The 25,565-nt window shown below is 49.6% G+C and overlaps 1 protein-coding gene across 7 annotated transcripts in view; it reads right to left on the reverse strand.

Moving 5' to 3' along the window:
* Positions 1-25,565, reverse strand: part of PHACTR3 (phosphatase and actin regulator 3) — a 220,428-nt gene that overhangs the window by 48,409 nt on the left and 146,454 nt on the right. For 4 of the 7 annotated variants that reach the window (XM_059132907.1, XM_059132912.1, XM_059132906.1 and 1 more), the window contains exons 5-7: positions 20,325-20,549; positions 15,198-15,372; positions 14,158-14,405 (exon numbers count right to left, since the gene is read on the reverse strand). In XM_059132907.1, the coding sequence (XP_058988890.1) occupies positions 14,158-14,405; positions 15,198-15,372; positions 20,325-20,549 (648 nt within the window). The remainder of the gene's footprint in view (positions 1-14,157; positions 14,406-15,197; positions 15,373-20,324; positions 20,550-25,565) is intronic. The other 3 variants (XM_059132909.1, XM_059132908.1, XM_059132913.1) reach the window with 2 other exon arrangements.

Consider the following 25,565-nt stretch of genomic DNA (forward strand, 5'->3'; position numbering starts at 1 on the left):
TATAAAATTCTAAATTAAAACCACAAAAAGTAGGGATTTCTGGGAATATGAGAGAGCAGGAGGACCCTATGCTCACCTCATTCATAGATACAACCAGGTAACATTCACATCAGTGTAAAGAACCCAGAAAATCAATGGCCGGCAGAACAAACTCCTCCACTAAATGTGGCAGAAGCCCAGAGTAGGGAGAGAAAGAGACAATCATACCAGGGAACCTGCACAGGGAAGGTGCTTTCCCCATAAAATCTGGCTTTGAAAACCAGAGGGTTGAATTTCTTGAGTTCTTACAACTAGTGGGTCTTAAAACCTGGAATTTTAAAAATCACCAGGCAAGAGAAAACTGAGTCCCAGCCCTTACAGGGAAAAGTACAACGGTCCATTGAAATACAGCATGGAAGCAGCAGCTTGAAAGCTCCTGGTGCCTACCAGAGGAAGTGCTGTTTACTCATCTCTGAGCATGTTCTAGAGGGATGGAGATGCCAGAGAGACTCCTTCAAGAGTAAAGGAGCTAGCAGGAGCCATCCTTCTCCCCCGCCCCCCAACACAAACACACTGCCAGCTTCAGGAACCAGCACAACACTGATACTCACTTCCTAACTTGCTTCCCCATGCCCTGTCCCAGCCATGCTTCAGTGGAGTCAACCCCTCCAGCCAAGCCTGCCTCAGCCCCAGTGCTGCCAGTCCCACCCTGCAGAAGATCAACACAAGCCTTGCTAACACTGCCTCTCACCCTGTTTGCTGTGTGGATCCACACCTGCCGATATGCTCTTGGCCAGAGCCCATCCAAAATGGCGCCACAAGCCTGACAGTGCGCAAACAGCCCTGACAGGGGCCAGCACCACTCCAAACAGTGTCCTACTCCATGGAGAGGAAAAGATAACAACACACACCAGTCACACTGCAGACCCCTGAGAGTGGGCTGGGGGCAGGCAGCTGATCTGACTACAGGCCCTGCCCACCAACAAAAGCATCTCAGGGGACAACACAGGACAGTGCCCTATAGTTTGGTGCTGCTGCCTCTCTGGCAAATGCCCGGTTTGACTCAACTCAGTTCCAAGGAGAGCCCAGACCAGCCCACTAATAGCACAGGTAACAAACACTGCCCACAAGCCAAGAGAGCCACTGCAGATGACTGGACTGAAAGGAAAAGTGGCTCAGCCATAAGAGTAGGGGGCATATAGCACACACAGGAGATACCTCTAACATATCAGGTTCTGGAGAACAGGGGACACTGCTCTGCAGGATACACTGCAGGACCTCTTGTTCATAAGGCCACTATGTTCAAGAGCAGTAGATGAAGCTGACTTCTATAACACAGAGAAATAGACTTAGGCAAAATGAGGACACAGAGGAATATGTCCCAAATGAAAGAACAAGACAAAACCACAACAAGAGACCTAAGTGAAATGGATATAAATAATATCCCTGGATAGAGAATTTAAACTAATGATCATAAAGGCACTCCCTGAACTTGAGAAAAGAGTGGAGGATATCAGTGGACCCTTAACAAAGAGATTTTAAAAATAACCAATCAGAGATGAATACAATAAATGAAATAAAAAATACACCAGATGGAACAAACAGCAGGTCAAGAGAAGCAGAAGAACAAATCAGTAGCCTGGAAGACAGAATAGTAGAAAGTAATCAAGCTGAGCAGATGAGAGAAAAACAAAAAAATTTGCAAAATGAGAATAGACTCAGGGAACTCAGTGACACTATCAAGCATAGTAACAATCATATTATAGGCATCCCTGCAGAAGAAAGAGAAAAGTGGGCAGGAAATATATTTGAAGAAATAATCATTGAAAATGTCCATAATCTGAAGAAGGAAATAGACATCCAGGTCCAGGAGGCACAGATAACCCCCAAAAAATCAACCCAAGGAGGACCACACCAAGACACACAGTAAAATGACAAAAAAATAGTGAAAGAGAATTTTTAAATAATAAGAGAAAAGAAGACAGTTACATACAGGGGGAACCACATAAGGATAACTGCTGATTTTATAGTAGAAATTTTGCAGGCCAGAAGACAGTGGCATGCTATATTCAAAATGCTAAAAGGAAAAAATCTGCAGCCAAGAATATCCAGCAAGGCTATCATTCAGAACAAGAGGGAGAGATAAAGAGTTTACCAGACAAACAAAGGTTAAAGGACTTTGTCACTGTTAAACCAGTCCTGCAGGAAACGTTAAAGGGGACTCTTGGAGTGGAAAGGAAAGACTCTAAGTAAAGTAGGAGTACTTTACTTTTTACTGCAGAAAAGCAGTAAAAATGAGTCAAGGGACTTACAAAAGGGTGTAAAGTTTGACACCATATACTTAAGACATGGCAGGGAAAGGAGTAAAGAATGGATTCAAAGTTAAGTGGCTATCAACTTAATATACTCTACTATACGCAGAAGATGTTATATACAAGCTTAATGGTCACCATAAATCAAAACCAAGTAATAGCTCCGCAAACAATGAGGAGAAACAAACTCAAGTGTATCACTAAAGAAAGCCAAATAATCATGAGAAAAGACAGAAAGGAGAACAATAAAACAAAGGAAGAGAAAAGAACTATAAAAACACCCACAAAACAAGTAGCAAAATGGAAATAAATATACTATCAATAATTACACTGACTGTAAGTGGACAAAATGCTCTAATCAAAAGACATAGGGTGACAGAATGGATTAAAAAAACAAAAACAAAAACAAGATCCATCTTACTGCTGCCTACAAGAGACTCATTTCAGACCTAGACTCCTGCAGACTGAAAGTGAAGGAATGGAGGAACATGTATCATACAAATGGATGTGATAAAAAAGCTGGGGTAGCGATACTTTTATCAGACAAACAGATTTTAAAACAAAGACGGTAATAAGAGATGAAGAAAAACACTATATAATCATAAAGGGGACAATTCAGCAAGAAGATATGACAATTGTAAATATTCATGCACCCAACATGGGAGCACCCCAATACATAAAACAAACATAAAGGAACTATTTGATAATACAATAATAATAGGGGACTTTAACACCCCACTTACATCAATGGACAGATCATCTGAATGGAAAAAACCAACAAGGGAATGACTTTGAATGACACACTGTACCAAGGTGAATTTAACAGATATATTCAAAACATTCTATGCTAAAACAGCAAAAGACATGTTTTTTTAAATGCACGTGGGACCTTTTCCAGAACAGATCACATATTAGGGCCACAAAACCAGTCTCAACAAATTCAAAAAGATCAAAGTCATACCATGCATCTTTTCTGACCACGATGATACAAAAATAGAAGCCAACCAGAAGAGAAGATCTGGAAAAAGCTCAAACATACGGAGGTTAAATAACATGCCACTAAACAATGACCAGATCAACTAGGAAATAAAGGAAATTAAAAAGGACACAGAAATAAATAAAAATGAAAACAAAACTATCCAAAATCTTTGGGATGCAGCAAAGTTCTAAGAGGGAAGTTTATAACAATACAGGTGTACCTCAAAAAGAAAAATCTCAAACAACCTAAACTTATATATAAATGAGCTACAAGAAGAAGAGCAAAACCCAAAACTGGTAGAAGAAAAGAAGTAATAAAGATTAGAGCGGAAATAAATGAGATGGAAACTAAAAACAAAAATTAGAAAAAAACAATGGAATGGATCAATGAAACTAGGAGCTGGTTCTTTGAAAGATCAACAAAATTGGTAAACCTCTACCCAGACTCATTAAAAGAAAAAAAAAAAAGGACTCAAAATCAGAAATGACAGAGGAGAAATAACTGAATAACAGAAACACAAAGGACTCTAAAAGGATATTACAAAAAATTATATGCTAACAAACTGGATAGCCTAGAGGAAACGGATAAATTCCTAGAAACATATAACCTCCCAAAACTGAATCAGGAAGAAAAAGAAAATCTGAACAGATTACTAGCAAGGACATTGAATCAGTAACCAAAACACTCCTGACAAACAAAAGCTCAGAAAAAGATGGTTTCATAGGTGAATTCTACCATACGTTTGAAGAAGAGTATTCTTTCTCCTCAAACTACTCCAGAAAATAGAAGTGGAGGATAGCTTACAAATTCTTTCTAGGAGACCATCATTATCCTGACACCAAAACAGATAAAGACACATAGGCCTATATTGCTATGAACACAGATGCTAACATCCTCAACAAAATATTAACTAACCAAATCCAACAATACATTAAAAAAAATCAATCACCATTTAAAAAGTACAACATCTGTTCAGGGTTAAAAAAACAAAAACAAAAAAAAAAAAAACACCACAACCCTCAGTAGGGACACCTGTGTGGATTAGCTGGTTAAGCATCTTGATTTTGGCTCAGGTCATAATCTAAAGGTCATGAGATGGAGCCCCACAATGAGCTCTACACTCAGCACAGACTCTGATTGACCCTGCCTCTCTGCTCCTCCTCCTCACCACAAGCTCTCTGTCAAATAAATAAATAAATCTTAAAAAAAAAAAAAAAAACTCAATAAAGTTTAGAGGGAACATACCTCAACATAGACCTTATATGAAACAAAGACTTTATATGAAAACCCACAGTGAACATCATACTCAATGGGGAGAAAATGAGAGTTTTTCCCCTAAGGTCAGAAGGAAAACAGGGATATCCACTCTCACCACTTTCTTCAACATAGTACTGGAAGTCCTAGCCACAGCAATCAGACAACAAAGAAATAAAAGGCATCCAAATTGATAAGGAAAAAAGTAAAACTTTCCCTATTTGCAGATGACATTATACTATATAGGTGAAACCATAGAGACACCATAAAAAAAACTACTAAAACTAATATATGAATTCATTAAGGTCACAGAATACAAAAACCAATGCACAGAAATCTGCTGCAATTCGATACCCTAATAATGATGTACTGGAAAGAGAAATTAAGAAAACAACACCATTTACAATTTCATCAAAGATAATAAAAAGCCTAGGAATAAAATTAACCAAGGAGGTAGAAACCCTGTACTCCAAAAACTAATAACTGGCCACAGCAACTTCTTACTAGACATGTCTCCAAAGGCAAGAGAATCAAAAGCAAAAATGAACTTCTAGGACTTCATCAAGATGAAAAATTTCTGCAAAGCAAAGGTAACACTCAACAAAACTAAGAGGTAACCAACAGAATGGGAGAAGATATTCACAAATGATATTACAGATAAAGGGGTGGTATCCAAGTTCTAATAGGAACTTCTCAAGCTCAATATCCAAACAACAAATAATCCGGTCAAAAAATGGGCAGAAAATATGGATACTTCTCCAAAGAAGACACACAAATGGCCAACAGTCACATGAAAAAATGTTCAAGATCACTAGCCATCAGGGTAATACAAATCAAAACCACAATGAGATACAACCTTACACCAGTCGGAATGGCCAAAATTAACAAGATAGGAAACAACAAATGTTGGCCAGGATGTGGAGAAAGGGGAACCCTCCTATACTGTTGATGGGAGTGCAAGCTGGTGCAGCCACTCTGGAAAACAGTATGGAGGTTCCTCAAGATGTTAAAAATAGAACTACCCTAAGACCCAGTAATTGCACTACTGGGTATTCAATCCAAAGATACAAATGTAGTGAAAAGAAGGGGCACATGAACCCAAATGTTCATAGCAGCAAAGTCTATAATAGCCAAACTGTGGAAGGAGCTGAGACACCCTTCAACAGATGAATGGATAAAGAAGATATGGTCCATAATTACAATGGAATATTACTCAGTCATCAGAAAGGACGAATACCTACCATTTGCATCAACATGGATGGAACTAGAGGAGATGACGTTGAGTGAAGTCAAGCAGAGAAAGACAATTATCATATGGTTTCACTCAGACGTGGAACATAAGGAATAGAGCGGAGGACCATAGGGGAAGGGGAAAAAATACTGAATAGGAAGAATCAGAGAGGGAGACAAACCATGAGAGACTCTGAACTCCAGGAAACAAACAGAGGATTACAGAAGGGGTGTGGGATGGGGTAGTGGGTGATGGGTACTAAGGAGGCTACGTGTTGTGATGAGCACTGGGTGTTATACGCAACTAATGAGTCATTGAACACTATATCAAAAACTAATGATGTACTACTATATATTGGCTAATTGAACATAATGAGAAAAAAAATTGAAGATGACACAAACAAATGAAAAGACATTTCTTGCTCATGGATTGGAAGAAGAAACAATGTTAAAATGTCCATACTACCCAAAGCAGCCTACAGACTTAATGCAATCCCTGTCAAAATACGAACAGCATTTTTCACAAATCTAGAACCTTCCTAAAATTTGTACGGAACTGCAGAAGACCCTGAGGACACAAAGCAATCTTGGAAAAGAAACAGGAAGCTGAAGGCATGACAATTCCAGATTTCAAGATCTATTACCAAGAGGTAGTATCTAAAACAGTATGGTACTGGCACAGAAAGAGACACATTAATCAATGAAACAGAAAAGAAAACCCAGAAATAAACATGCAATTATATGGTTAATCTTAACAAAGAAGGCAAGAATGTGGAATGGGAAAAAGAGTGTCTTCAACATACGGTATTGAGAAAACTGGAGCGCTCCATGCAAAAGAATGAAACTGGACCACTTTCTCACACCACAACAACACACTGGAAGTGGATTAGGGACCTAACTGTAAGACCTGAAAGCATAAAAATCCTAGAAGAGAACACAGGCAGTAATTTCTCTGACATTGGCCATACCCACATTTTTCTAGATAGGTCTCCTAAGGCAAGTGAAACAGTAGCAAAATAAACTATTGGGACTGCATCAATATAAAAAGCTTCTGCCCAGCAAAGGAAAACACAACAAAGCAAAAGATAACTTGCTGAATGGGAGAAGGTATTTGCCAATGACATATCTCATAAAAGGTTAGTGTCTAAAATATAGACTTACACAATCCAACACCAAAAAGTCAATCCAATTAAAAAATAGGTAGATGACATGAACATTTTTCAAAAAAAGACTAAGAAATGGCCAATAGATAACATGAAAAGATGTTCAACACCACTCATCATCAGGGAATGCAAGTCAAAACCATGTCAAGATAACACTTCACATCTGTTAGGATGGTTAAAATAACAAATAAAAAATCAATTGGTGAGGATGTGGAGAAAAAGGAACTCTCACACACTGCTTGAGAATGCAAACTGGTGCAGCCACTGTGGAAGACACTATGGAAGGTCCTCCACAACCGAAAAATAGATCTACCATAAGATCCAGTAATTGCACTACTCTTTACCCAAAGAACACAAAAAATACTATTTTTGAGAGGGTACATGCATCCTTATGTTTACTGCAACATTATTTATAATAACCAAATCACAGAAGCAGTCCAAAGTGTCCATCAACAGATGCATAAAGAAGTTATATGTATGCAATGAATGTTACTCAGTCATCAAAAAGAACGAAATCTTAACCCTCTGCAACAAAATGGATGGAACTAGGGGATATAATGCTAAGTGCAATAAGTCAAACAGAGAAAGACAAATACTGTATGACTTCACTCATGTGTGGAATTTAAGAAACAAAATAAATGAACAAAGGAAAAAAAGGAGACAGAAAAATAGACTCTTGACTCTAAGATTGAGTGGATGGCTACCAGTGGGGGGTGGATGGGGATGTGGGTGAAACAGGTGATGGGGATTGAGGAGGGCACCTGTGAGGAGCACCGGTGACGTATAGGAGTGTTGAATCATTATACTGTCCACCTGCAACTGATATAATACTGTATATTAACTATAGTGGAATTAAAATTAAGAAAATAGAAGCACAAATGGTAGAAGAGAAGAACAAAGAACAAGGACAATAAACAGAAAACAATAATAAATGTGGTAGAAATTCACCCATCTACATTACCAATCCCTTTTAATGTCAATGGCCTAAATATGCCAATTAAAAGGCAGAGGTTGTCAGAGTAGATTAAAAAAATAAAAAATTCGGGCGCCTGGGTGGCTCAGTGGGTTAAGCCGCTGCCTTCGGCTTGGGTCATGATCTCAGGGTCCTGGGATTGAGTCCCGCATCGGGTTCTCTGCTCAGTAGGGAGCCTGCTTCCTCCTCTCTCTCTCTCTGCCTGCCTCTCTGCCTGCTTGTGATCTCTCTCTGTCAAATAAATAAATAAAATATTAAAAAAAAATAAGACAATTCTATGTTGTCTAAAGAAACTACTTCAGATATAAAGACACAGAGAGATTCAGATGGATGGACATAGACAAATATACCCTGAAAACACAAATCTAAATAAAACAGGAGTACCTACTTTAATTTTAGAAGAGCATATTTGAAAGCAAGGAAGGTTGTCGGACATTCTACAGGATGAAGAATGTGTAACAGTTCCTAACAAGTTTGCATCTAACAACAGCATGTCAAACTGTGTGACAAAAACAGAACTGCAAAGAGAAGTAGGTGAGCACATTATTGTAATTAAGACTCCAACACCCCTCTCTCAGAAGTGGGCAGACCCAGGAATGGAAAATCAGTGAGGACTTGGTTGAACCCCACCCGTGCCAACCAACTGGGTGTAAATGACACCCACAGACTAGTTCATCCAGCAAGAGCAGAACACACTTTGTTCTCAAGATCACACGGAATATTCACCAAGATATACCACATTCCAGGCCATAACACACACCCTTACAAATTTAAAAGACTAGAAACTAAACACTGTCTGCTCCCAGATCACAATGCAATTAAACCAGCAATCAGTAACAGAATAGCACCTGGAAAATCCCAATACACATGAAGGGTAAACAACACATATCTAAACAACACATGAGTCAAAGAAGAAATCTCAACAGAGATTTTTAAATATTTTGAATTAAATAAAAATGAAAATGCAACTTATCAAAATTTGTGAGATGCAGTAAAAGCAGAGCTTGGAGGAAAATTTATAGCACTGAATGCATGGATTAGAAGAGAAAAAAGATCTAAAATCAGTAATCTAAATTTCCACCTTAGGAAACTAGGAAAAGAAGAACAAATTAAATCCAGAGCAAGAAGAAGGAAAGAAGTAAGAATCAGAGCAGGAATCGGTGATATCTGAAACAGCAAATCAAAGGAGAAAAAAAAAAAATCAATGAAACCAAAAGATGGCTCTTTGACAAGATCAATAAAATTATTAACCTCCAGCCAGGATAATTAAGGAAAAAAGAGACCACAAATTACTAATATCAGAAATGAAAGAAGAGACATCACTACAGATCCCACGGACATTAATTAAAAGAATAAAGAAATACTATGAACAGCTCCATTCCCACAGAATTCATAACCTAGAAGAAATGGACAATTCCTTGAAAGACACAATCTGTCCAAAATCACAAGAATAAACAGATTTTCTGAACAGGCTTATATCTAAGATATTGAATCAGTAATTAATAACCTTCCAAACAGAAAAGCACTAGGCTAAGATGATCTCACTGGTGAATTCTACTGAAATTTTAAGAAAATTATACCAATTCTCTGCAATCTCTTGGGAAGGACAGAAGCTGAAGATAGGAGGCTAACTCCTTCTGAGACCAGCATTACCCTAATACCAAAACCAGACAAAGACAATACAGGAAAAAAAAAAAAACCCACTCTAAACCAATATCTCTCATGAACACAGATGCAAAAATCTTCAGTAATATATTAAGAACAATTATTTAAATGGTTAAATAAGTTTTAGGGTGACCCCTGACTGGGTGGCTCAGTCAGTTAAGCATCTGACTCTTGATCTCAGCTCAGGCCCTGATCTCAGGACCATGAGTTCAAGCCCAGCAGTGGGCTCTACACTGGGTATAGAGCCTACTTAAAAAAGTTTAAAAATGCTAAGTTGTTAAATTTTAAATGTTTATATTAAAGTGAAATATTAAAATTCTAAATTAAATAAATTTTAATTAGCAAATTAGCTAGATATGGACATCATTTTTATTCAAAAAAAAAAAAAAGAAGAAGAAGAAGAATCTTGAGGTACCTGTGTTGCTCAGTCGTTAAGCATCTGTGTTCAGCTCAGGTCATTATCTCAGTGTCCCGGGATTGAGCCCCATATCGGGCTCCCTGCTCCACGGGAAGCCTCTTTCTCCCTCTCCCACTCCCCCTGTTTGTGTTCCTCTCTCGCTGTCTCTATCAAATAAACAAATAATCTATTAAAAACCAATTAATTTAAAAAAAGAATCAACACAGGCCATATAACCATCACAAAATAGGTCATGCACCTAAATGTAAAATTCGAAATGATAAAACTCTTAGAGGATAACATGAGAAAAACCTAAGTGAGCTTGAGTATGGTGAATCCTTTTCAGATACACTGCCCAAAGCACAGACCAGGATAAAAATAATCAACAATGTTGACTCGATTAGAAACTTCTGCTCTTTGACAGACAGCATCAAGAGAGTAAGACAAGACACAGAGCAGGAGGAAATATTTGTACAAGTTACATCTGATAGAGGAAGGCCATCCAAAATATAAACAACTCTTAACACTCAACCCTAAGAAAACAGATAATCTGATTAAAAAACAGGTCCAAAACCTTGACACCTCACCAGTGAAGATTGACAAGCAGCAAGTGAGCGTGCGGAGAGTTGCTCCACATCACAGGTCATTGGGGGGACGCAAATTAAAACAATGACATCGCACCACACACCTCTGAGAAGGACCAGAATCCAGAGCGTTGACCATACCGGATGCTGGCGAGGACATGGGGCAGCGGGAGCTCACTCATGCTGCTGGGAATCAAAATGGCACAGACACTTGGGAAGACAGTTTGATGGTTTCTTACAAACTAAGCATAGTCCTACCACACCAATCTAGCAATCTCAATCCTTGGTATTTACCCAAAGGAGGTGAAAATCATGCCCACAAGAGAAATTTCACAGGAGTTTTTATAGCAGCTTTACTCATAGTTACCAAAACCTGGAAGGAACCAAGATGTCCCTCAGAAGGGGATGGATAAACAGCCATCCGTCCAGACAGTGGGACAACGGAGTATTATTCAGCACTAAAAGGAAATGAACTCTCCAGCCATGAAGATACGGAGGAAACCTGACTGCATATTACTAAGTGAAAGAAACCAGTCTGGAAAGGAGACTCACTATACGATTCCAAATCTATGTGACATTCTTGAAAAGTAAAACTGCGGACAATAAAAAAGATGAGTGGTTGCGGGGTGGGAGGGATGCACAGGGGAACCATGGAGGAGTTCTGGAGCAGTGAAAATTCTCTGAATGACATCATTCAAGTCCTGGTACATTTGTCTAAACCCACAGAAGGCACAACATCGAGAGAGAACCCTTTGGGGGGACGAGGGGTCCGTAGGTTCATCATTTATCACAAATGCACCACTGCGGTGAGCGACACTCGTAACAGGGGGGCCACGCAGGGCACAGGGCTGGGGAGACCCATGGAAGTCTCTGTAACTTTCTCTTGATTTTCCTGTGAACCTACAACTACTTTTTAAAAATTAAATCCTAAAAATTCGCCTTTGATGAACCCGAGAACATTCTCGGTGTCCTGTTTTTACCCAGCACTGACGGCACACCCCATGAAGGTTCCTGAGCCCACCACAGGACAGCCTGTCACATATCTCTCTGTGTTGACCAAGACACTTCATTGTCATGGAAATCCAACTGTCAGACTCCGAGTACGACAGGTGCACTGTTTCACTACAAAGAGTCAAGTGGGACAGTCTTCCGGCTGATTCATGAGGTAACCTGCCTGGGGTGAGGCCACCACCAGCTCTAAGAAATAGAATTCTCTCGCTGATGTGTAGGACGTCACCTCACTAGAGAACCCTGGGTGTCACATCCTTGGAATGTTCATGTGGGACATGACAATGCCCGGGACACTTCTTGAACCCGAGAGAAGCAAACAGCTGACCCTTGTCACTACTGTCCTACCAGGCAAAGCAGACTACTTTCAGGGACCCTGCCTGCTGTAACTGTCCTTCTAAAAGTAACACTTCTAGACTTTTCTAGAACCAAAATAGAATTTTTTTTCTTCAAGTACTTTATCGGAGAAGTTCTTGGAAAGAATAAGACACACAGGGGAATGTATAAAAGCAAGGAACCCACTTTCCACACTGGATTTCCACTTTGGGAGCCCCGCATCAGGCACCCGGCAGGAACACCCGGAGGCTCGACTGGCATTAGACTAGACTCTCCAGACATTCCTGACGGCGTGTAAGGCAAGCCCAGCCCACAACAGGTTGCACGGGGAACTGTCCAGAACACTGGCGGGCACGGAGGAGGGGCCAGACGTGCAGACACTTGTCTCCGGGTTTGCAGAAACAGTGAAGTGCAGCACGTTCCTGGGCAGCGTGGGGTGAGCCTGCGCACGTTAGCAACAGTGTTTCCAGAAGGAGTTCTCCCCTCGCTGTGTCCATCAGACCGCGGCGGCTCAGCCAGGAGCATGTTCTGCCATCGGGAGTGACTGGCAGAGATGGTGACCCCAAGACATGTGTACCCTGTCTCTGTGAATGCGACCTTATTTGGGAAAAAAGGCGATTTGTTTTTCTAGATGTAATTAAGGATGTCAAAATGAGGAGATGCACCCATGATTATGCAGATGAGCCCTACATCGAGTGACTAGGGGCCCCATCATAAAAGGAGAGGGCGTGTCTATGGCCGCACCACCTTGAACATGCCCTGTCTCGTGCGATCTCGGCAGCCAAGCAGGATCGGGCCTGGTTCGTACTTGGATGGGAGAAAGGGAGAGGATCCAGGGAGAAGAGGAGAAGGGAGGCGACCGCGGACACTGCGGGGAGCCGCTGCCGAGCCCAGGAGAGCCTCGAGCCGCCAGCAGCTGAGGGGCAGACAGAATCCAGCCCCGGAGCTGGAGGGAGCGTGGCCCAGGGGGGTGGAGGTCAGACATCCTGCTGAACACCCTCCAAGGCACAGGACACGTCCCCAGCGTCCCTGGTGCTGAGCCTGGGGGACACCTGCACCAGACTGGCTTCCCCACTTTCACCAGCCATTCTCAGAGATCTCCCGCGGGACCCCCTCCCTCAGAGGCTGACAGGTGTTCGAGGAAGAGAGTTCTGGGGCCGGGGGAGCTGGGGGAAGTCCACAGGCTCAGGCTCCTGTGATGCACCCGGAGGCCCTTGGCCAGGGGCTGGCTCCATGTTTCTGGCTCAGCGATCAAAGCCAGCCTCTTCCCAGCGCCCAGAACCCTGGAGCTCCTCACACGCGCTGGCACCCCCTCCCGGAAATGCCTCGCTGGCCACGGTGGGAAAGGCTCAGAGGTATGTGGAGGGACAGGACGGCTGACAGCCAGGGCTGCCCTCTGACACCTCACGTAACCAGCTCATGGTGCCGATGCCCGCATCCCTCCAGGACCAGCCAGGGCTAAGGTCAACATCAGCCCCTTCCCCATCTGCCACCAGACACCCAAGGAAAAAGCAAGTTGCTGGGCTGGGTCCCTGGTGCCTCTACCCAGAGCTCTGCCCACGGTGGTGACAGTCAGCATGAGACCGAGCCTCAGGCAAGGAGAGGGCGCTGTCCCCTCTCCGTGCTCCCTTAGCCTGGCTGGCACCTCCTCTCCCTTCACCACTGTGGGGAGGGGGGCTGCGATGCTGTATCTCCCTGAGCCCATGTCCTCAAGGCAGGACGGAGCACGCCCTCTGACCTCCGGAGCACACTGGGGGGACAGAGCTGGAGCTGAGCCTCTGCTGGCCTCCAGAACGTGTGTTCCCACAGCAGTAGGCGCCGGCCGGAGGGCACGACTTCGGGGATGGCCGCTGGACTCTGGCCCTCTCTCCCTCCTCCTTCCGCCGCAGCTCGCTCTCCTGGCACAATTTTTGCAGCTCGCTCTCCTGGCACAGTTTTTGCTCTATTTCCCAAACACTGGACCTCAGAGTAGCACCTGTACTTCTGTGCGCGGGGTCTCCCTGAGCAGCCCGCTCTCGAACTTACTACCGAGCCTCTTCTAGGTGTTTTCAAAGACATTCAAAAATGACGATGCAGTTACCAAAGTAAAACGGGTCCACTCAGCACCCCCTAGTCCCTGCCAGGGCCTGTCCGCTCAGGAGCGTCCCCCTCCCATCGCCCAGGGGGCAGGCCCTTGACCGCCCCTCCCCCCTGGAGCCTGAATTCCCCCCCACCCCCGCCACCCCCCCCTCCGGCCCCAGACCCCGCCCCGCCCTGCTGGCTCCCACAGCTCCGCACCAGAGATGATGGAGTCGTTCAGCGCCTCTTCGTCCTGATACACCAGCAGGTCGTCCTTGAGTTCCGAGTTCACGATCAAGTTCTCCTTGTTCTCCTCCGACCCTCTGGCGGCGGCCCGCTTGCTCTCCGAGACCCCATCGAAGCTCCAGGCCTCCTCCCTCTCCTTGGTCCGCTCCACGCTGGACGTTCTCGACAGGCGGACGTCCGCCCGCTTCTTCGGGGACGCCTTACTGTCCCTTCCTTGGAAACTGAATCAGAAGACGGTTGGGGTTGGACGCTGTCCGCCTCCGCGCAGAACCCAGCCCAGCCGACCCGGGGGCTTGTGAGGAGACTGCAAAGGTGGTCCCCAAATGCGCGCGGCGCCCAGCTTCTGTCCGAAGGCACGGGACGAGCAGCCCCAGGGGCGCACGGGCTCCGGCTGTGGACAACGCGCGGTGCGGGGCGGAGCGGGGAGGGACGCAGACGGGCAACCGCACTCCGCACCGCACAGTTCGGGCTCCGGGACGACCCGGGATCGGGCAAGGGCGCTGCGCTCCAGCGGCGTTTCTGCCCAGCCCTACGGGCGTCCCGTTACCTGTCCGCTTTGCCCTCTATCAACCACTTCTCCTTCTCTGTGTACGGACATGTGAGACCAAAGGTAAAACTAGAAGCTTCAAGAGCAGGCTTAATTATCCTCCTGCCTAATGAAACCTGCAAGTCTTCAGGGTCCGGGGGCAGTGTGACAGCTGCTTCTCTTCCACAGGCGCGCCTGCCCTCCCTGGGCCCCCCGGGGAGAAACCCAGGGGCTCTACAGCCAGGCTCCCACCCAGAATGTCCTCCCCCAAAATGTGGCAACCAAGACCAGAGCCCGGTAGGAAATCAAAACGTGGGGTTCTTGTCCAAAAATTCACAATTTCAAGACTGTGACAGCAGTGTACAGAGACCAGTCCAGCGGGGTGTGTGTGTGTGTGTGTGTGTGTGTGACTACACAGGTGCGCAGTACAAGGCTGACGGGGATCCGGGCACCCAGGTCTCTGTACCAGCAGGGCAGAGGGCCTCACCTGTCCTGGCGATGCTTGGTGGCCAGCGCCCTGTGCAGCTCCTCAATGACACGGCTGGGGGGCAGCGGCCGGTGGACAGTGGTGAGATGTGGAGACCCCGTGGGCGTGGACAGCTGTCCTCGGAGGGGAGGGTCAGCGCTCTTCCCACCAGGGCCTTGGAAGAGCGCAGTCTGGCCTGGAGTGTGAGAGGGACCAGCGGGAACGTGAGTCTCTGGGAGCGGGGAGGAAGGAGTCTGCAAAAGACAGGAGCCCAGGAGCAGAGGACACAGCCCCTGGCCGGGGGACCCTCACACCCTGTTCAGATGTTGTGCCAGGTCCCCTGCCCCCAGAGCCAGAGCCAGGGCTCACCCCTGTCCAGATCCACCCATGGGCCCTCCGGCCTCCAACCCTGGGAGCTGAGTTCCACCGGCTCCCGGCAAGGTCTCAGGCACAGGCCACCCTCCTTCCTGAAGCTCTGCTACAGATCTGGCTTCCCGAAGCCACACTTCCTATAGTGGGAACCAGCACAGTTCCCCCAGCTCGGCAGGGGTCGCTCAGCCTGGACCTACCAGTGTCCCTGCTTCCTCACATCTCCTCCCAACCCTCCCCGCGTACCTCACCCGGTGGGAGCATTAGGAAGGCGAGCAGCTCCCATTTTCCTCGGCACAGCATCTAGGCTCCCGGCCTAGTTCCAGGGCCCCATAGGCTGCCCCGCTCGGTGCTCTGGCTTCATCTCCTCCGCTATCCCCATCAAGCTCTTTTCACTCTAGGACAGGAGGATCTTTCCAGTCCTTGAGGAAACCACACGCTCTACTCTGAGCCTTTGCATACTCTGTTCCCTTTTCCTGGAATGCTTTTCCCTTCCCCTGTCTGCACCAATCTCACTTCCTTGGGGAGACCTTCTGTGAATCCCCACCCTTGTGCAGAGTCCACCATACCTGCCCCTGGGAATCAAGGCAGCCCTGACACCCTCTCTTCCCGCTTGGCATGAATTCCTTCATGGGGTCTGTCCTTCTCCTGACTGCGCCTCTGGGCAGGGCCGGCATCTGCCTTTCCTACTGCTGTACCCCCAGGCCTGGCACTTGATACGTGTGCAACAGACATTCATTTACATGAAACAAGTCTGAAGACTCAGAAAAGAGCTGCTCAAGTCCATCCTAAGAACGTGAGGCTGCCCTCCCTAACAGCTACTTTCGGAATGCTCACTCCAAGCCCTGCACAGCATCGGGGGCTCGGGGCAGCCGAAAGCAGGGGTTTGCTCATTACATAGATCTGGCCTCCGGTCTCCATCGGCTACTTACCAGCTGGAAGAGCCCCCCCCACCCAGCCACCCAGGCAAGCCCCCTGAACTCTCAAAGCCTCAGCCTTCTTGTCTGTTAAATGGGCCAAGAGCTCCCTGACAGGGCAGCAGGAGCCTGGCAGCTGGGGTGGGGGGTGGGGGCTGGCATGTGTTACGTGTTCGTACACAGACTCGCTCCCAGACTGGTCTCTGCAGACGCAGCCTCCAGGCTCCATCAATTTGTTTGATGGGGTACAAACAAACCAACTCCCTTTTCAGCCTCAGCAGGAAGAGAGAGACACACACAGATCTAAGCCACTCCGTAAAAGACAAAGCCTTTCTGACGCAATCCTAGAAGGTGGACGGTGACAATAAACACACACACGCGTACGCACGCCTAGAAGGAAAACTTTAAGTCTCACTGAAACACGTCATTTCTCCTTCTTCACAAGCACCAAACAGCCCAGGCCTTGTTCTCAATGGGCCTCGAGGCCGGTCGGGCGGAGCCAGGAAGGAAAGGCAGACAGAAAGCTGACACAAGGGTTTTAGGGAGAGATGGGCTCAGGCCAGGGCTGCGGGAGCAGGTGGGCTGGTGACAGGGCTCAGGCGAGGCTTCTCAGCAGGACCCTCTTAGCGGACAGACACCCAAGGGATGACACGGTGCCAGCCAGAGTCCGACAGAGCAGGTGGGGGCTCTACCCCGAGTGTGGCCCACAGACCATCCCAGCTGTCCACACTCCGCTAGCTCATCCCCGCCAGCCTCTGTCCCTGCTGGTCCTGGGGACCACACCCCAAGGAGGCGATGCCCTGCTGTTGCCTGGAATCCTTACTCCACACCTTCTAGGAAGGCGTTCCCAGCCCAGGGAGATGGAGGGGACGTGCCTTGCCTGGGCTCACTTAGCCGGGACTCTGAGGGGGTCTCCACACCCCACCAACCACGGGCGCACGGAGTGAGTGCTTCCCCCATGCCGCTCTGCTGACCCCTTTCCCGGCCCACCTCCCCCAGCCTGGTCAGGGCGCCTCTCGCCCTCCCCGTGTCTCAGGTGTGGAACCAGGCTCCGAAGCCAACTCCGAGTTGTGCCTCCAGGGTGTGGCAGGGGCTGGGACTGGGACGCGTCTGAGTGTAGCTGGCAGAGGCTACGGGACCCCCGTGTGGAGGGGCAGCTGTGCCCCAGCTGGGCAGGAGCTCTGCCCTGAGGGGGGTTCACTCACACGGGGCCCAGGTCCAGGCAGGTGAGACACAGGTGAGTCAATGGACCTAACGCAGTTCCTACAAACAGGGGCGAGGTTTTCGGCCAGCGAGAGTACATGCCCACCTTTTCGGGGCTGCTGGCACTCGGGGCTGCGGACAGGAAGACTGGTCAAGGGGAGCCCAACACGCGGATGACGGGTAAAGTTTACGTGGTTTCCCATGTTAATATTTAACACTTAAACGTATGTGAACGTTTAAAATGCTGGCAACCCATTAAAACAACTTAAACCCCAAACAGACCCAGCAGAGCAAGTCTGTGAGTGGCCTGGGGGCGTGGAGACGATTCCCGACCTCTGCTGGAGGCTGGGGGCACCGTCGCAGACAAGAAAGCGTCTCCTAGGGACTGGGCTTGTACCTGCTGTCCCCCTGGGTCCCAGCTAAGCCCAGGTCAGGGGCCTTCCTCTGCTGCCACCCAGCGCCCCACGCTGAAGCTTCCCCGAAAAGAAGAGGAAGAGATAGAAGGGAGAAAACAGACACGTCACCAAAATGCATTCTCAGCGGTTAAAAAGCACCAAAGCCGCCCGCCTGTACTCTCGCGGCTCCTAGTCCCGCCCCCATGTCAATCCCCCCTATGTTCTGGAGCTCCTTGGAAGCAGAGGGCGGAAGTCGGGGTGCTGAACCTGAGGCCCTGAACCAGAATTTCGGCTGTGAGAGCAAGCAGTCGCCATAGGGGAGCGTGTGGCCCGCGGCCGGGTCCGTCCCGAGCACGGCGGACACGGGTCATCTCGGGCTGTGAGCTACCCCGGGACCAGAGCGAACTGCAGGTGAGCCAGAAGAAAACGTGCTGGACGGTGCCCGGTCGGATGGATTTCCAGCGGTTTCAGGTCGCCACGGGTGGAGAAGAAATTGATCACAGGACAGGAGCAAGACACAGGACCGTGAGAGCCTAATCAACGCTTTCATCTGGGGGCCCTATCGCCAGCAACCTGCAGGCCTGGACTCCTTCCCAGAGATGCAGAAGCAGGTGGGTGAGGCTCGGGACATGCATCTGCTCCACCGACTGTAGCCGCGTGCACTCACTGAGCACCTGCTGTATGCCTGGTGGGGTCCCAGGCGGGCGAGGCTCGGGACACGCATCTGCTCCACCGACTGCGGCCGCGTGCACTCACTGAGCACCTGCTGTATGCCTGGTGGGGGTCCCAGGCTGCTGTCTGGGATCTGGTGGGGGGCCGGTGGGGTCCTAGGCTGCGGTCACCAAATCCCACCAACGGGGTAGCTCAGAACAACAAGACTTCATTCTCTTGTGGTTGTCGGGGCCAGAAGTCCAAGACCCAGGGGTCAGGAGGACTAGAGGCTTCTGAGGGCTGAGTGGGAAACATGCCAGCCTCCCTCCAGCTCCTGGTGGCCACTGGCCAGCCTTACCATGCCCTGGCTTGCAAACAGGTCACTCCGACCTCTGTCTCCCCCTCATCTTCTGTGTCCTTTTCTGTCACTTGTAAGAACGTTCTCACTGGATTTGGGGCCCACATGAAGGCAGGATGATTTCTTCTTGTTCCTGATGTAATTATGTCTGCAAAGACCCTTCGCCAGAGAGAAAGCCACTTTCTGAGGTTCCAGATAGAAGTGAATTTTGAGGGGACACTGTTCAACCCTTGGGGCAAGGTGAAGGGATGTGGCGGGTACCAGAAGGCAAGGTGCACGTTGCTGCGGGGCTGGGGTCGGCACTGCCGGGGGAAGCAAGGAGAAGAATGCTATGGCGGGGCTGGGGGTGTCACAAGCCTCAGGCCCAGAAGTGGGGTCGAGTCTCCATTAGCCATGGGACCCGGGGCATGTTGCCGGAGCCCCCGAGCCTCTGTCTCTTTAACTATGAATTGAGCACACACCCCCTCCCCCGAGAGGCTGGCACGTGCATTAGGAACAGGCGATGTGTACCCGGGCCTCCTTGTGACCCAGCAAGAGGGACAGAGCGGCAAGGAGGGCCGAGGTCAGAGTCGCTCAGGTCTGCCATCCGCGTGCTCTCCTGGCCCGCGACCCCCCGAGGCAGCGGGGGATCATCTACTCTTCGGGAGAGTCACCTCTTACGAAAGGACCTGCTTTCCCTCGAGACCAGGCTTGTCTCCTGTTTCTACCCGTGATGGCACAAGAAATGCCCAAACTCCAAAAGCCAATGTTTCCACGTCTGGGATTATTCAGCCAGTGTGGCCAACGCTACGGAAGCCGATGCCTTTCGGGGCCTCCGCCCGGCCGTGCTCCCCTCTCGGATCTCCGCCCGACAGGCCAGTGTTTATGTCTGGTTCTGCCCTGCAGGACGGAGCTCACGGGGGAGACGAGACCGTGAGAGAGAAAGATGGAGGGAGAGGAGGGCACGGAGCAGAGGACACCCGAACACCCAGGCGGACAGACAGACAGTCCTCATTCTGGGGGTGGCTGCACCTTCCGCATGAGGCTCTAGAAGACACCTTGTACCCCAGCTGACAGACTGCCCCATTCGCTCGAGGGAGCCCAAGGGGTCGACTCCTGACAACCAGAGCTCCTTGCTAAGAACTGCCCTCCTGCCTCCCGTTCTGCTCCCCAGACCCGCCCAGAGCCCAGACCCCAAAAGCAAAGTGTGAGAGCCCGCCCGCCGTGGCAGCCCCCCAGGCCGAGAGCATGCGCTGATGAATGGAAGGACGTGTACCTGCGGACCCACCTGTGACGTTTTTCGTGGTTTGGGAGCCTGCCTTGGGCGGTGGGGTGGGCAACAGCGGGGGGCTGGGGAGTTGGCCCACGGATCTCTCCAGGGCTCTGGGAGGACTGTCCAGGGAGTCAGACCCAGCTACGGCTTGAGAGGGCTCGTCCGTGGTTGGCGGGAGGCTGCCGGCGGCGTCTGCTTCTTCACCTCTGGATGCGGACGGCATCTTGGCTGGTTCAAAGGCAAAACAGCATTGATAAGCTACTCTTCCTCCGGCCAGGGCGGACGTGAGCGAGGACAGTAAGGAGGCTTGGGCTGGGTGGGATTGCAACAGGCACAGCGGACAGAGATATAGATAGACCTGACTTGTGGTGAGTTCAGAGGTCAATGAACTGTTGGAAGTCAAAAGGGGGAAGTGGGGAGGGACCGAAGGGGAGGAGGGGAAGGGGAATTAGGAACTTCGAGAGCGCAGGTAGTTCTGTACTTTCCCCACGCAGCCGGTGGCGCCAAAGTCCCGGCTCCCACCTGACCAGGGCATGGCGACGGCCACAGGATTCGGAAGGAGACATGCCCAGGTTCCCATCAGCTGCTGCACTGCGATCCCAGTAATTCACTAAAACCCCCTGGGCCTCCATCTACCCACAGGTGACATCTGATGACAAACACCAGGAGTCCCCCATGGGGTCGCTGCAGGGGTTAAACAGGAAGTAACGATGAGATGAGCAGCTCAGCAGCTACTGACTTTGCGGGTCTGGTTTTCCACAGCCCCGGGCCCTGGCATGGAGGTCCCAGCAGGTGGCACGGGAGGCCGGGCGGTCCAGCGGTGAGGAAGAGTCCGCCTGCTCAGAGCCCTGCGGCCGCTCCCGCTCCTTCCTGCTGCTCCCTGAGCACCAGCCCGGCCTGTCCCAGTCCATGTTCACGTCTCCCTTCATCCGGATCAAGTTCTACCGATCATCACGACACCACCCACCCCACAGGCACCCCCAAGTCCTCTGCCCCACTTCCTTTCCATTTAGCTCCCTCATGAGGCCTCTGCCCCCCAGGTCCCGCCCCGTGAGTACTGCAGGAGAAAGATGATAGAGGAGCCCCAGTGTCCACCACTGTCGGCTCAGCTCTGCCTCAGACTCCTCCCCCCAGCTCCTCACCTTCCTCCTCCCCTGGGGAACCGGAGGCCTTCAGTTGGGGGTGGGGCACACTTCTTGGCTGCCTGACTCAAACACAATGGTCCCTGAAACCCCATACTGCCTCCCTCTTCCCTGATACAGGATCCCTGTGCCCACCCGAGATCCCAGCGCTCCCTGCCTTCTCGGAACACACCCAAGATGCCCAGTACGATGCCTGTATACATCTCACCTTATTTTTTTTTTTATAAGACCAGCTGAGGAGGAGGACACAAACACTCATCAGAAACAGCTTGGTAGAGCTGGTCCTAAAGTCACAGTGAGGGTCAGGCGTCAGGCAGAGTCCCGAAGGGCGGGGCGCTGTCCGCGGTGCTGAACACACAGCGCTGGCCAAACTTCACAAGTGGACACTGCACATTCCACGGGTCCCATGTCATTACCGTTTCTGTCTTTTAACTCTCCATGGCTGACTCCATGGCTGGGACACTCTCGTGGCACAACACGGATAGGCCAGTTTCTGGGCCCTAGGGGTCTGGACAAGGTGAGCAGTGTATGACCTGGCCGCAGTTGTTCCCTTGGCTGTGCTGCCGAGGAAAAGGTTAACAGGAAGACTGAGCAGCCTAGGTCAGGGTCCCCACACCTGTGTCAGCCAGGGCAGGTCCACTTGGTATGTCTCAGCTGTCCTCAGTTCAATGTGTTTCTCTTTAGCTTCCAGACACCTGTCCCTGGTCCCCTCCATCATGCTGACCACAAATGCTCAGTCTCTCACCAGCATACATAGGCTGCCCAGGACCCAGCCCTCAGGCAACAGCTCTAACTCTCCCATCCTGTCCTCTGGCTTCAGAATCAATCCCATCTTTCTGTCAACCCTTGACCTTCCCTCCAAGCTCCAGACTCGTACATTATCAACCACTGTGACATCTCCATCTGAAGGTCAGAAAGACAAAATGAAACATTCCCAAACCCATCTCTTGATTTCCCAGGGGAAAGCCTTCCCGAGGCTTCCCTCTCCCACACTTGTCCATCCATCATCCATCCACCCATCTTGCAAATGTCCTGAAACATTTGCAATCCTGAAACTATTACAGGGTCCAGGCAGCCTTCCAGGAGCCACAGACACAGCACTAAAGCAGACAGATCCTTCACCAGGCTTCCTACACACCAGCTGAGCAGCCACACTGGACACCCAATGCCTTGGCCCTTGTATGTAATTCACAGATCAATCCTGGCTGGTCTACTTCCAAAATAACTCCCAGCCACGTCCACTTTCCTCCCTGTGCAAGCTTCCACAGCCTCTGCCTGGACCGCAGCAATGGTCTCCAGGGCTCTCTTCCTTCCTGCTATGCAGCCTGCCCCAAATCCATTATTGAAACCAGGGGTTGGTAAACTTTTTCCATAAAGGGTTTTGCAGGCCAGAGTGTCTCTTTTGGTGCAGCAGAGTCCAGAAGGCTGACCAATTCAAACAGCAAAACTTCCCTGCCTGTGCCCAGAGTGGGTATGTGCCACAATAGAACCTTCTGAGATGCTGGACAGGTTTCCTCCCTGTCCCTTTCAGTAGGCCACCAACCATGTGTGGCCAATGAGCAACTGACAAGTGGCCAGTGTGACTGGGAAGCTGATTTTTTAAAATTTCATTTAGTTTTAATTAATTTAAGTAGTCATGCAGCCACTGAGTACTGCGCTACACAGGGCAGCTGCAGACTTCTGGGAGGGAGTCAATGGTCACAGCCCCTACCCCCTCAACCAGAGAGAGATGCAGGGTGAGCTTCTAACAGCTCTATGGAAGTCCTCCCTCCCCACCAGCCCAAGGTGACATGTAGGTCCCCCTCTTCTGCTCTGACAGCCCCAGGACCCAATACACCAGCAGGTCTCACCAAACCCCCCCAACATCTCCCCACAGAGCTCATCCAAGCTGATCACACACAGTCCCCGATGTCCCCGATCCTGATCTGTCTGGGGCTCCCCAGGCTGGGAAAGAGATGCCCCCAACACCTTCAGCCTACACCTTTCCCCTACAGATCACGTGAGTGTGCAGCCACCATTATAGTTTGCAATCGTGTTGAAATCGGAACATTAAATGAGAATTTAAACGTTAAGTCAGAATCCGTTAATGTCTTAGTTGCTAAGTCAGGAAAAAAAAAATGAAGACAATGTCCGCTTTCCCACCTTCCCCACGTCTGGGATCCTGCCCCGGGGCTGTTCGTGCTCGCTCCCGCCAGCAGAGGTCGCTGCTCACCCGCTGCGCCCTCAACCAGCGCTCCCGTGTCATGCTGCAAACCTCCGGGTAGAGGATGAACGGGAGGGACGAAGCTGAGCCAAGTTCGCACACCCGCGACTTAACAGCACATTTTACCAAATTATTCCATTACTTCCGTGTCCCCCCACGTACTTTCTTAGGCAGCATCTGATAAACTTTTTGTTGACGTCCAGGGACAGAGTCCGTATTTTAGGCTTGGCAGGCAAAAGACAAGAGAATTGCACAGACACTGAGCTCCACGCTGCCTGTCAGCCTGGGAGTGCTGTCCAGGTGGTGGGCATCCTTTGAGCCCATTTGTCACCCGCTAGAGACATTCCAAGACCAGGAGTGACCAGTGTGACAGGAAGGTCCTGGTGGGCTGGGGGACAGCTGCTGTGTCCAGTTCCACTGCACCCTAATGACACCTGGCATGTCCTCGGTCTCAGCTGGACAGCTGGTCTGAGGGGCTGAGCCCAGGTTCTAAGCAGTGGGGAAGTGTGGCCACCGGTCAGGGAGAGGAGGTCTCCGCTTGGACTCTGGGTTAACGGTGGTGGCACACTTGAGCGCGCCGTCAGACACAGGTGGCAGCCAGGTCTGACCTAGAGCCTCCACGTCACCACCCCCACCTCTACTTCAGAAAAAACCCACACTCCTGAACATTCCAGAAGCGGGCGGAAGGTGTATCCCCTGCTTGCCGCTAGTTTGGGCTGCAGAATGTCACGGACAAAAGCATGTCTGGAGATCAAGCTGTAGCTGGCCACTTCCGGGCTCTGTGGTCTTGGATGAACAACAATCTCTCTGGGCCTCTGCTTTCTCAGCTTTAAAAAAAAAAAAAAAAAAGCCGGGTTTTAAGGAAATATGATGAACAAAGTACATCCTTCCTGAAGGCCACTTTCCTTTTTAACTAGTGCCCTCACAGGCACGCCAGAGCTCAGCCCCTGCCAGCCACAGAAACACAGAACAGTCACCCGTCCCATTCAAAGCCAAAACAACAGATCCTTCTCGATTTTTTTAGGAAATGCTATGTTGCTGCTATAACAGCATCCGCATAAAACCAAGAAAAGCAAAATCACCCTAAATACAAGGGTCCGAAGTCAACCCCAACCACCAAACTCAAACTGAGGGTCAAAGAAAACAATGGTCAGAATCTTTGTGACGTTTGGAGGGAACCCCCACCGCTCCCCTCCGAACCCACACAGCAGCTGGGAGCCTGTGAAAACCACACACCCAGCTGGGGTGTTCCCACCCGGCCAAGGAGTGCTGCCTCTGAAGCTGGGAGCTTCTTGACACACGTGTGGCCCTTCCCTCTCCCCCGCAAAGTCTGCAGAAGTCCGCTGTTTACAAAAAAAAAAAAAAAAAAAAAAGCTAACCCTCCAGGACACAGTGAACAGCACAGAAGTCCCCAGGGGGTTCCTGGGGACACAAGGCCATCCCATTCTGGGCTGCTGGACATTTCCATGAACTTCCTGGATCCAAGAAAAGAGCCCAGCCCCTGCCCTGGGTTCGAGCTCTGCCCTGCTACAGTCGCTGCTCAATCCGGGTTTCTCTGTGAGGCATCACTGACAGCACAGAGGGACGGGCCACAAGCAGGTGCCTCCGTCGGGTGCTGACATGAAGGAGACAAGACTTGGTGTAGGGACAAGACTGATAGGCGAAGAGAGTCAGATCACAGCCGCCCGCCCACCCGAGCTCTGCCTCAGGCCCTGCAGACCTGGGACCTCATGGTGTCTTAACTACAGCAGCCGCCCTTATCTGTGGGAGACACGTTCCAGAACCCCCTGGATGCCTAGAACCACGGAGAACGCCGAAGCTGACAGGTCCCGAGTCTTCTTCTCCAGGTGCCTGTCGGATACGTGCAATTCACAGCCAGGGAGAGTCACAATAACTCGC

The sequence above is a fragment of the Mustela lutreola genome, chromosome 9 (assembly GCF_030435805.1).
Source record: "Mustela lutreola isolate mMusLut2 chromosome 9, mMusLut2.pri, whole genome shotgun sequence".
Classification (NCBI taxonomy): Eukaryota; Metazoa; Chordata; class Mammalia; order Carnivora; family Mustelidae; genus Mustela; species Mustela lutreola.